The sequence below is a fragment of the Centrocercus urophasianus genome, unplaced genomic scaffold (assembly GCF_019232065.1).
Source record: "Centrocercus urophasianus isolate 14NV4802_14NV808 unplaced genomic scaffold, USGS_Curo_1.0 seq_36, whole genome shotgun sequence".
In the NCBI taxonomy this organism is placed as follows: Eukaryota; Metazoa; Chordata; class Aves; order Galliformes; family Phasianidae; genus Centrocercus; species Centrocercus urophasianus.
The window spans coordinates 4661818-4673630 of record NW_024884933.1 but is presented as its reverse complement, the minus strand read 5'-3'; the positions used below and the strand labels follow the sequence as shown (position 1 = coordinate 4673630).

General features: G+C 49.4%; 2 protein-coding genes across 6 annotated transcripts in view; both read left to right on the top strand.

The window, feature by feature from the left end:
• The window catches only part of LOC122167135 (C-factor-like), a 10026-nt gene extending 2050 nt beyond the window's left edge, over positions 1 to 7976 (top strand). The window contains exons 1-6 of one of the 2 annotated variants that reach the window (XM_042831487.1): positions 72 to 236; positions 5369 to 5420; positions 5723 to 5910; positions 6299 to 6454; positions 7006 to 7116; positions 7309 to 7976. In XM_042831487.1, the coding sequence (XP_042687421.1) occupies positions 96 to 236; positions 5369 to 5420; positions 5723 to 5910; positions 6299 to 6454; positions 7006 to 7116; positions 7309 to 7422 (762 nt within the window). In that variant the 5' untranslated portion in view covers positions 72 to 95 and the 3' untranslated portion in view covers positions 7423 to 7976. Of the gene's footprint in view, positions 1 to 71; positions 237 to 5368; positions 5421 to 5722; positions 5911 to 6298; positions 6455 to 7005; positions 7117 to 7308 lie in introns of those variants that run through there. The other variant, XM_042831488.1, reaches the window with a different exon arrangement.
• Positions 7977 to 8435: 459 nt separating this feature from the next.
• AURKAIP1 (aurora kinase A interacting protein 1) lies at positions 8436 to 11213 on the top strand. Of its 4 annotated transcripts, none has more exons than XM_042831618.1 (4): positions 8436 to 8604; positions 9289 to 9381; positions 9800 to 10248; positions 11051 to 11213. In XM_042831618.1, the coding sequence occupies exons 2-4, from the start codon at positions 9330 to 9332 to the stop codon at positions 11156 to 11158; spliced, it is 609 nt and encodes a 202-aa protein (XP_042687552.1). In that variant the 5' UTR covers positions 8436 to 8604; positions 9289 to 9329; the 3' UTR covers positions 11159 to 11213. The 4 variants fall into 4 exon arrangements, with proteins under 4 accessions (XP_042687552.1, XP_042687553.1, XP_042687551.1 ...); XM_042831619.1 differs by lacking the exon at positions 8436 to 8604 and adding an exon at positions 8738 to 8815; XM_042831617.1 differs by lacking the exon at positions 8436 to 8604 and adding an exon at positions 8822 to 9024.
• The last annotated feature ends 600 nt before the right edge of the window (positions 11214 to 11813 follow it).

Sequence of the window (11813 nt, the reverse complement as noted above, 5' to 3'; positions counted from 1 at the left end):
GGGGCGGATCCGGGGCTCGGTGCCGGCTGAGCGCCGTGCAGGTTTAAGAACCGCGTGGGGCTGCGGTGGGAACAGAGCGAGCCGAGCCGAGCAGCATGGCCCAGCCGCGCTGCCGCTCCGTGCTCATCACCGGCTGCAGCCGCGGCATCGGGCTGGGGTTGGTGAAGGGGCTCGCTGCCTCCGATCCCCCCCCGGAGGTCGTCTTCGCTACGTGCCGCTATCCCGATAAGGCGCAGGTAAGCGGGCTGGAGGGGGTAGGGGGGGATGCGGGATGGAGCCGGGGCTGCTGGGGGCTCCGAGAACGGAGGGACGATGAGCTGCTGCCGGCTGGGTGTCCGCTCCTGGGAGGGAGGAAGGCGGCGGAGCGGCTCGTCGGGCGCAGCTGGAGATGGGTGCTGCCCCAGGAGCCTTCGCACGGATATCCCTTAGGGCTCCCCCGTGCCTTCTGCACTGTGCATCCGTTCTGTCTTTCCCCGTCTTTCCCCGTTCCATGCTGGACTTGCAACAAGTCCACAACCAACTTAAATACTGTCCTTAGGCAGGGATCGGTGCCTTCTGCCCGTTGCTGCTGCGTGTCTCTGGGGATTTCGTTTACCTGCCTTTTTCTCTGCAATATAGCAGCGGCTTATTCGCACCCCTCCTCCCCTCCTCTGTCCCCAGGCTGTTGTATGTAACCGCCAGACAACCCAACCTGCGGGGACAAGCTGATAGCAGGTTATCAGCCTGCTTCACCCCGTGCTGCTCCAGCCCGATCTTGGCAATCTGTGGTGAGCAGAACGCTGCCAGGGCAGCTCTGCACTCAGAGCATCATCCTCTGCCTTTCCCAGAAAAGATCTGGTGCTGCAGAGCTGGGAGAATCTGAGCTCTCAGCTCTGTGTCAGGACTCTGCCGTCCTGTAATCAGTGCCACAAACTCTGCTTCTTTCCCTCACACTGGGACAGGGCTGCCCAGGGAGAAGGGATTCCCCTGGCACACAGAGTGAAGGAGATCTCGCATGGCTGCTGCTTTGCTGTGAGTTTAATTCCTTACAGTGCAAGCTGTGATCTCACTGCTCTGCTACCAGACAACACAGAACAACTTTTATTGCTTTGCTACACAAAAGCTGGGGCAGGGGCTCCTGTTGTTCCAGGATAGCACAGGGCAGGAATGGCTGCAGCCTGGCTGCTCAGCTCTGCAGCAGCTCTGTGTTGCTCTGTAGGTGCTTAGGAAAGTGAAGGAAGTCATCTTCCTTCTGTTCCTCAGTGTCAGAGCAGGCAATGCAACAAACACTCTGAGGGTATGTTTCTGAATGGAACTGCTGTGACACAGCATGGGTGCAGGTTACCTTCATGCTGCGGGAGCTCCCAACCTGTACCTGTGGTTATGCTGTTTGCTGTGCCCTCCTTCAGGTCCCAGATGGATTTCCTACTGGTAATTGCACACTTAAAGGTTGACACTGCAGGGACCGTCAGTGATTGAAGCCTTCTTGTGCAGGTGCTTGCTCTGAAGCTGCTTTTGCTGAGAGGTTCACCAACTGACCCTCATGTCCAGCAGTGGTTTCCCATTGTGATGGTCTTGAATCAGTTGTATGAAAAAGCAACGTGGTTCTTTCAGTAGGAAGAGCTTCCCAAGAAGCATTATGCAGACCTCGAGCAAAAAGCCTGGTAGACAAAGGACAAAACAGCCTTCCCATACTGTGGTGCGTGGAAAAGGCTGGGCAACTGCTTGCTTGCAGCAGGAGAAACCTGGAAAGTTTCTGGCAGCTGTGCCTGTTGGAGGCAGGAAGCTGGAGCAGGGCTGCATTCCTGTAACCCTGAGTTGGGATCCAGCAGGCCACAGGGCTGCATCCTTAATTTGGGTTGGTTTGTTTTAGTTTTTGGGTTTTCCTGGAGCAGGAGTTGTCCTTGGGGGCTCAGGGTGGGTTTTTGTTCTTTGTCAGGACCTCTAAGCCATGTGCTGTGCTTTGGCAGCACATCAGTGGAGAGCTGCGCAGCCGGCTGAAAGCATATTTCTAACAGATGGGTTTGGAAACACCACAAGGAAGGGAAATCTTTACTGAAGGTATTGTAGTCTCCCTATTGCTATCTGTCTCATCTGCAATGCTAATGCTGGCACAAAGCCTCTGACCGCTGCTGGGGCAAGCAGTGATGTGTCTGAGCCGTGCAGTGGGTACAGCTGCCCAGCTCTGAGCTTGCAGTCAGCTTGAGCGGGTATGGGTAAAAAAGATGGGTAGTTCTTCTCCTTTTTCTCCCAGACGAGGCTTTTGCCTTCGCTCTGCTGCCAGATCTTGAAATCCTGAAATGGAAAAAGCAGAAACGAAAAACAGCCTTTGAAAAATAATCGGGCCAGATTTTAGAGGAAAAGTGATGAAGCGTGCTTAATGACTGGCCAACCCAGCACTCAAGGACGATACCCAGCAGCACATCCCCACTAGGGGACTGAGCCAGAGGAGCTCTGAGCAGAGCGTGTGCTGTTCACAGCTGCATGCCAAGAGCATCCTCTAGGCAGCTCCCCAGGGACCCGACCTTGGATGAGGTGCTGGACAGGAGCCCGTCTGCTTGCTGCAGGGAGCAGCATCTCCTGTAGCCTGCTAACCCCGGGATAAGGCTGAACAGCTGCAAGCTTTTGCATGCGAGGCTGCTGGCAGCTGTAACAACTCCAGCTCTTGTGCTGCATACCTCCTAGGTGGCCTCCGCAGAACATTTGCCTAACAAATGGGCTAAGATCACAAGATAGCATGCAGCAGGCCTGCAGGCACATGGAGATAACCGCTGCTCCTCCCTGAAAAGTCCCGTGCTGGGCTCCTCCAGCCCAACTTTGCTTCTGATCTGCCCTTCCTTGAGCTGCTCTGGCACTGAGAGCGGAGGCAGCTACAAATCTCTTCCAAAATAACCCTCGTGTCCCATCTTTGCACTCCAGATGGACAAAACCAGCTGAGCAATCTCTGGAGCAGTCCTCCAGCAACAAATCTGCTATATCAGGAAGAGGGTGTTCTCACAATCTTTCTAATTTTGGCTTAAGGCAGCGGTTTGTACTTCCTACCGTGGATGTGGGGCAGTTGGCAGCAGCTTGGTGTGAATTCTTCCATAATCTGACAGCAAGTTGGCTGAGTGCTGTGATACTGGACAGCCCATCTCAGGGATACGTGGGCAAATCTTGGAGTGCTTTGGCTTCGTCTGGAGTGCCAGCAGGGCAGTGGGAAGGGGCACTGAGTCCCCTTTGCCTGACACAGCTGCCTTAGGCTGCTCTATTGCTTCCAATCAGTCCAGCACAGCCAGGCTCCTTCCAAGACTTGTAACCAGAGTGAATAATGCTTTCATAAAGAAGGCAAAGTAAATCCTGCTAAATGACAAAAGCAACACAACACCCTGATTGGAGCCTAACAACCCGTGCACTGATGGATCTGTATCTGGAGTCTCAGCGCCAGAGGATCCTGTTTAAATGGGAGCAGGCTGACTCCTTGTTAATCGTAATTAAAATCAGCAAGCAGGAAACAACAGATGTTAATCACAGCCTTAAGTTTTTTTTTCTCTGATTCTCATGGGTAGCTGTTTGGGTACCAAACACTCCTAGAGCTGCTGCACTAAACATGTGGGGCTGGTGTTGAGTGCTTTGCTTGTTTGCTTCGTTAGCTTGTTTGTTTTAAATCAGCTTTTGCAGCACCATAACTAAATATAAGTGGCTTCATCTGTTGGGGCTGCCATGGGCTTGTCCTGGCCCTCCTCTTTAGGCACAGAAGGGAGAAGAATGTGTTTTCCTGTGCTTTTTGGGTTTCCCATCTAGGCTTTCCACTCCTGTTCTCACTGAGAGCAGCAGAGCTCTGTACTTCTTGCAGCCCAAAGCTGTCCAAGATAAAGTTACGCCCAGAAGCTTCTTTTGTGAACCTTAAGCCACTCGAGTGGGAGTCATTATTAAACACAATAATTAACTAAATGGAAAAACTATTGAATTTTAACTCTGGTTTACATGCAGCCATTGCAGTGTTTATGCTCCAGGGAAGGAGAAATGCCACAGCCTTTGGAGTTCTGAACTGAAGATCTTGCTGGCTCACTTTGGAGCCCTTTCACTGGTTCTCACTGCACAGAACATCTCTGGCCTTTTAGCAGAGCAGGTTTATCTGCTGCCTCACAGTTGTAGTTTGTTTCTGTCTGACAGGGAAGCAATCTGTCCATAAATAAATGAAAACATCGTGGAAGCCAGAGCGCTTCTGGAGCTGATCATAATTGGTGCTGTCAAACTGAAGTACAGCAGACAGTCCAAAGCCACATAATTATTGCAGACCTTGACATGGCAGAACTATTCCTGTCCAGGGAAAGGAATGTCTGCTGGTTTTGTGCTTCTGGCTTCTTCCCCTTCCAAGCCCCACAGCAGCTGTAGGTTGGCTGCAGTGGGAGAGCAAGTTTACTAAACAAACCTGCAGAGAATCTTGCAGAACATCAACTGAGATAAAAAATGTGGTGTGTTACAACCTGATGAGGGGACATGGAGTCCCCAACCATCTCCAAGTGGCAGAGGAATACTCTTTCAAAAGCAGCTCCTTCCACCCCTGCTCCAGATGGGCTCCTGAAGAGGTGGATTTGCTTGAGCTGGGATGTTTGCCTGTGGCTGCTCAGCCCCTAAGAGTGGCTGGCAGCCTGCACTCTATCCATTAACATTTGTCCCCGCTTTCTGCATGGCACAGAAACCCCAGTGCTGCAGCTGGGGCTGTAAAATCCAGCATGCACGCACCTTATCCAGGAGCAATATCAGCCCAGCACTGATTTCCTACAGGAACACTTCTTATTCCTCTCTTACTTTACTGCTGAGCATTAGCAGGCAGATGGCTGAATTATATTGCAGAGAGAACACCGTTCTCCTGGACAGTTGTTGTGTACATAACCAATTTCTTGTGTGCTCTACTTTCAGTTGCAAGAACTGAAGCTAACGAAAGTATTTGATAACAGGATTTTGATGGGAAAACTGTTAGGATGCTTTTTCTGCAACCAGTAGTGCCAAATGGCTTTTCTGAGAGTTTCTGTTGCTCTGACCTGATGTCTGGTACCAGCTAAGCATCAGGAGAAGTGCTTAACAGCAGTGAGGAATTACCAGCTTGGCATGCAGCCTGAGCACAATGGAGCCATCACCCAGAGCCACCTGAGCAAAGACCTTTGGTTAGACTGTAAATGCACCCTCTGTATTAATATACTGAGAATTTACCATGCTGGTTTCTTGGCTAAGCAGGTGAAGAGCCCAGTTTCTTGGAGCAATCAGTCTTGCTCTCAAGGATGGAAGGCAAAGTAGTGCCACTGCTCTCAGTCCAGTTACAAAAGCAAACTGGAGGCGCAGGTCTCAAACTGCTTCATGTAACATACGTACAAAGAAGGTAATAGAAATAATTTCTTCTTCCTAGGAGCTCCAGCAGCTTAGCAAGCAATACAGCAATATCAAGCTCCTCCAGCTGGGTGAGTAAAGGGCTTAAATAGGAGCATGTTCAACCAAGTCAGGTGAGTGCATCTGAAGTCTCCTGCATGGTCAGTAGCCGTGCACGACCTCCAGCAGCTGGAAAGATCCCTAACTTCATTTTAAGATACCAACAGGGAATATAATCTGTGCAAATCTTCCATGCATGGTCTCCATCCTTGTTTGCTGCCTAACTGTCCCCATTCACAGCCATGTTTTAACTTTGGTTTAGCACGTGCTGTGTAGCAACAGCATTTGAACCACGTTGCTGCTCACTGCGGCTGTTCTTGGCTCCTCTGTGTAGATGTGGTCTGTGAAAACAGCATCAAGAAAGTAGTCAAGGAAGTGGAAGAAATTGTGGGAGACAAAGGTCTGAACTGCCTCATCAACAACGCTGGCATCAACGTGCTTGCCTCCTTGGAAGATGTTACAGCAGAGACGATGCTCACCATCTACGAAACCAACACAGTCGCCCAGCTGATGGTCACTAAGGTAAGAACTGGGAGAAGCATGCTTAATTGATGGCATTGCAGAGGCCCTGCCACTTGTGAGCTGGGCACGTAACCCAAGTGTTTATCGCCTTGGAACTGCGCCCCTAGGAGAGCAGCAATGGCTTTCCAACCAGTATCTTTGTCTTTATTTAAAACCAGTTGGTACGAGGTCACTTCAGTGGACAGCTTGGGCTGGGAGGTGAGCAGACGGCTGCTTACATTTGGATGTTATGGAAAGGTTTCCTACGGTCAGCTTGTCTTGATAGCCATCACCATCCAGTGCTGATGGAATAGAGTTGTACTGCAGGTTTTCACAGAGCAGAATTTGAGATGCCTTTAAATGGACCAAGAGCGAGGTGACCAAATTAAAACCAACTTTGTTTTTACAGGCTTTTCTACCCCTTCTGAGGAAGGCAGCTCAGCTGAGCACAGGAATGGGCTGCCATAGAGCTGCTATTATTAATATGTCCTCTCTTGCTGCCTCTATGCAACTCGTCCAGGCGAATGAGATGTTCCTCAAGGTCTACCCCTACAGGATAGCAAAGGTTTGGATGGTTCCTGGGCTGTGCTCATTGGGTGAGAACGGGTCTGTGTGTTAAAGGCCACTCTGAGCTTAAGATGATCGCAGCGTTAGTTCTGTCACATCCAGAGTCTAAGTCTGAATGAGTCGTCAGGATCAGACATGCAGTTTCTTCTGCACCACCTACTCGTAAGCTGTTAACATGCTTGTTTTCCCTGATCAGAAGTAAAAAGCCTGAATGTTTGTGTTGTGATTGTTGCAGAAAAAGAGTCCTTACGTCAGGGTTATTTTTCACGAGCCCTTAGGAGTTTCAAATGTTATTTATCTTCCTTCGTAACTCAGTTTCATCTTTGGGCAATAAGTTTACGAGGTGGAGCTTTCACAGTGCTTCCCTTAGAGGTATTTCTGAGAATGAGGGCCCCATAAAGCCTGGATAAGTTACCATCACGCTGCTATTGCTACTTGATTTGTCAGCAGGCATCTTGGAAAGGAATAGCCAGTTAGCTTGGCTTAAGGTCTTGCTGAAAGGGTGGTTGTAAAAAGCAGCATACTAATAGATGGTTTCCCCTCTTCTAGACTGCACTGAACATGATCACCAGATGTCTCGCTGCGGACTTGAAATCAGATGGAATTCTCTGCATTTCTCTGCATCCAGGCTGGGTTCAGACAGACATGGGCGGAAACATGGTTAGTGACACCTCTACATAAATAGGAAAGCATAATTCCCTTGTTCCCACCCTTGACCCTGCTGCTAGTACACTTCCATGCTCTGCCTAGGCACACTATGCAACTTGAAGAAGGTCCCATTTGATCCTATTGACTCCTTGATTGTATTCTCCGTTATACTTAGAAATAACTCAACCTCTATTTGCTCTCCAGGCTCCTTTGCAGGTGCAAGAGGCCATCCCTGGTATTCTCTCTGTTCTGGATCGTCTTGGTGAAAAAGAAAACGGTTCCTTCCTGGACTGGCAAGGGGAAACTCTACCGTGGTAGATGTGCATAGTATAGTACAGAAACAGCATGTTGGTCACTATTCAACTTGCATCAACTACTGTCTCCGTCTTCAGGGTATTCTTAGATTCTCATAGAAATAGCCAGTCTGATATCCACCCCCTCTCCAGGTATATTCAGAAAGGTTTACTCTTCCTTGATATCACTACTGCTCTGCTCTAACACTTCTGACAATACCACAGTGCTCTTAGTGATGGGTCTCTCCCAGAACCAGTTAACACTGATTAAAAAGTACAGGTTATATCTGGGGCTGGTTTCACTTTGCTGATTTGGTTGTAGAAGCAGCCTGCCCTCAGACCTGCTCTGACAGCACAGGCTCTTAGAGCCTGCTATGGTGGATGTGCTGGAGACACGTCTTGGTCCTCCAGTTTCCTCCAGACCTGACAAACTTTGTGGATTTGGTACTTCTGAGTGTCCTCAGGTTCACAGCTTTGCTTTTGTTCCCAGTGGGTGATTAGCATCCTGATCTTGGGGTGGGAACGTGGTTTTGTACATAGATTTCTGAAGCGTCTTCAATAAAGTCTCGTTTCAACAAATTGTGTAATGAGCCGCTCCAGTTCGTTCCTCTGAGTGCAGGTCTCTATTTTGCGACCACAGAGCCGTGCGCTCAGGCAGAAAGTCTAAACCTGAAGGAGACAGCAATGGCTGAACTGGTTTGAAATACCAAAAGCAGCCGGTGAAAAGATCTCGGTGTTCTGGCTGAGGGAAGGATAAAAAGCAAGGCGTTCTTTGAAGTGCTGGGCTGGCCTCGGCGCGGCTCCCCATGCCAGCTGATGAGACCTTTCATGCTGTGCCAAGACGGCGGTTCTCGTACCCAGAAAGACAAAAGGTTGAAGCAGGAGAAGCAGGCGTGGCTGTTCCTGGACAGCAGCCACCCGCAGATGCATCTCAGGGTGCAGAGGGAGGGGTGCCCGGCAGCCTTTCCTTGCCGCTGCAGTAACCGGGACGTGTTTCCCTGCTGCGGCTGTGCGAGCACGCCGTGTCTGACCTCTGTTTTGGGAGGTGCTGCCGCGCCCGGGCAGCTGAGCAAAGGGCTGCGCTTCCCTTCCCTGCTGGCTCTCCCTATGAGCGCACAAACAGCTCACTGACACAGGCTGCTGCTGTGGATCCGAGGAGGAATCTGGCCGTGAGCAGTGGAGAAAGAGAGGCTGAAGGAAGAATGGGGTATGTGTGCAACAGCCTTCGTTCAGAGGCATTACAAATGCTTTTTAAGGGCGCATTGCAGCACGGCTCCCACGACCGCCATTTCCCTGGGGCGCGCTCCGCACCACGGTTGTTCCGGAGGGCGCCGATAGGGGGCGCTGTGCTGGCGGTCATCGGCAGGAGGCGCTGTGCTGGCGAGCACCGGAAGTTGGGGCGGAAGCGGGCGGCGATGGTGAGTGATGGCGGCCCGCCGGCCTGAGGAGAAGGCTTAGGGCTGGAGCTCGGGCCTCAGTTCGGGTGTGGTGAGAACTGCGCCTCGGGAGCGGCCAGTTTCGCTGTTTGGGGGTTGCAGAGAGGCTCGGTCTCTGTACCGGCCCCTGGTGAGGTCGAGCAGCGGCGCGTTTCCTCGCAGCAGCGATCCTCGTTCCACTTTCTGCTGTGGTAATGATGCCGTAGTGCTGAGCTGGGCGGGAACGTGCGAGTGGGGCTTGGGATGGAGGTGCCTACTTCTTAAATCTGAAATAACAAAAGCTGCATTGGTTATCTCTGAAACTCAGCTGCCTCAGTGTTTGTGGGCCTGTCACATCCAGCAGAGTGGAACTGGTGAAACGGGAATTCTTGGAGGGTTGGGGTTACATTTCAAAGTGCTTTTTCAAGTAGCAGTAACGGGTTTGCCTCACTGCGTAAATGTTTTTACTTTAACAGTCAATACCAGGTCTGGTGAACTGAATGAAGTGGGGAAAAAAATGTTACTATCACAGCTGACTTCCCGGCTACTGAAGGCTTCACGAGTTGCAGGTGAGTGGGTTTCTGTTTGTCTTTTGGGGTAATTGGGCTCCCAGGAATTTCTTCTCCAGCCAGCAGTGTGGGTGGGGGAGCTGTTGGTTGTGCTATGTATCTGTGGCTGTGCTGTCAGTACTATGGAGCTGCAGAGGAGGTTTCTTAGCAGCAGAGAACAGTTCACAGCTATCCCGGATTAGCTGTACAGCTCACACAGTGAAATGCCATCGAATGTAATTTTAGCAGATGGGATTGTTGTAAAATGGTTGGGGTTAAAATAAAAGATAAGCCTTCTTTGCTTTTATGATGGGAATTTAATTGCTTGTTTGCAGTTTCCTTTGTTGTTATGACTGAGTTTTTTTAGTGCTGCTTGAGCTGTTGTGAAGATATTTCTAGGGAATTCTGCCTCCTAAGTGCAATTCTTTTCTTCTCAAAGGGCACTTTCTGCCAAGGTCGGTGTCTTCCTTTCTTTGCTGTCATTCTACATCTGTGAACTATTGCACGCAGCCACCTAATAAGAATGGAGCCCAGCCTCAGCGGTGGCACGTGCTGGAGCCTGAACTGGAAGAGATGTTGGTCCCCAGAAAGCTTTCCATCAGCCCCTTAGAAAGCTGGCTGACAGTCACATACTCCCTTCCTAAAGCAGAGGTCAATAGTGCTCAGGAAGAAGTGGGCTCTGGGCCTCTCCAGAGGTATGTCTGTCCTCCATCTGATGAAGGAGCTGATGTGGAAGAAGGGGAAGGAACACCAACCAACACACTGCAGTGTAAGAACGTGTTGGAGATCCGCAGACGGAAAATGAATCGACACAAATACAAAAAGCTGCTGAAGAGAAGGAAGTTTGTGAGAAGGAGGATAAAGGAAGGGCGCAAGAAGAAACGGCAGGTGAGCTCAGCTTAAAGGGAGCATCTTGATGTAGGTGCACACCCTTTTTCAACTGCCCTTTGTTCAGGTGTTGGATTTTAGGTGGGATTAACGTAGGGAAAAATGGCAGCAGCTCGGAGAAATTCAGTCTAAGCCAATTCAGGATTTACTGGCTCAGTAGTGTTGGCTGATTTAATCTGTATTTTACCTCTTCAGAAGCTTACATTTCTGTGCTTGTAACCAGGTGTGTGTGACAGTTACCAGGTGTGAGTAACTCCATAAAGATGTGTGACTAGTGGGGAAGAACTTGTGTTTGTGTGGAAGATTAATTCACATACCTATGTTACATCAGGAAGATCAGTTTAATCTTAATTTCCTACCCATCTTGCTCGTATTCTCACATGCTTTTACAGAGCTGCTGTAGGAAGAGACCACAATATTGACTTTATTGTTGTTTTTATTTAGAACCCTTTTCTTCCTTTAATAGAAAGGATGCATGAAGATGTTGGCCTTCACTCAAGTTGTGGCTATTCTCATTCAGTGCTGCCTTTTGGCAGTCTGCTATGATATAGTTCAGATAATTCTTGGTTACTTTTCACCTTGCCTAGATGCCTCTTTAAATGGGATTCACTGTTCAGTTTCTGCACGCCTGTGGGAAGCTCTGTGATGAGAAATTCTCTTACAGTTTCGCTCCCTATCCTCTCAGTTTTGCTATCACAGCATGTATGCAGATCCTCTTGGGGCACTTGGGCAGTGTCTGAATGCTTGAGCGTTGCTTCTCAGGTGTTGCCATTTCTCTCTCTTTCTTTTTCCTCTGTTTTAGGTAAAATTTGAGAAAGATTTGGAGCGCATCTGGAAAAGAGCTGGTTTGAAAAATCCTCCTGCAGGATGGCAAACACCCAAGATATTTCTGAAAAGTTCCAAGCATTAGAAATACTTGTAACGAGTTTTCACATGTAATTGTAATTAAAAGAAATATTTAAGTATGCAGGCTTCTCTTAACCTTTTTTCTGTGTGTGATAAGATTTGGAAGTCGCTTTCCAGTCTCTGTGAGCTCTGGTGGGGTGGACTGGTTTCTGAGGAAGGGGAAAGTGAGCTCTCATGGCCTCTTGATCCTGCAGTGTACAGAAAAGCTAACCTGAAAATGCGTTTGCTTTTACTGACTGGCTGCAGGAAGCTTGACTAAATCGAAACAGAAGAACAAATGTTGTGTGAACTGAAGGTACAAGATAGTTGAATTTCAGTGCTGGAAGGACAGGTGACTCCAGGCATCGTGTAGGAAGGCTTTCTGAGGCTGCCTGCTGGTGTCGCTAGATGGCAGTCAACTCAAAGCTTCTGAAACATGGCAGCGAATGCAGAAGTTGGCAGGTGGCTGGATCTGCATGTCGGTATTGTAAGGAAAGGGGGGCACTGGTGTCACACGTGGTTAAAAATGGATTATTCTTGGTGGAGAACTACCGACTTGCTGAGAACTACATTGGAGTCCTGTGGAAACAGGTGGCTAGCAGGTTTAATAGATCCAAGCCATATGTTAACAGTAGGCAGTTTTTATCAGTTGACTCAAAAGGTATTTCTTTGTGCTTTAA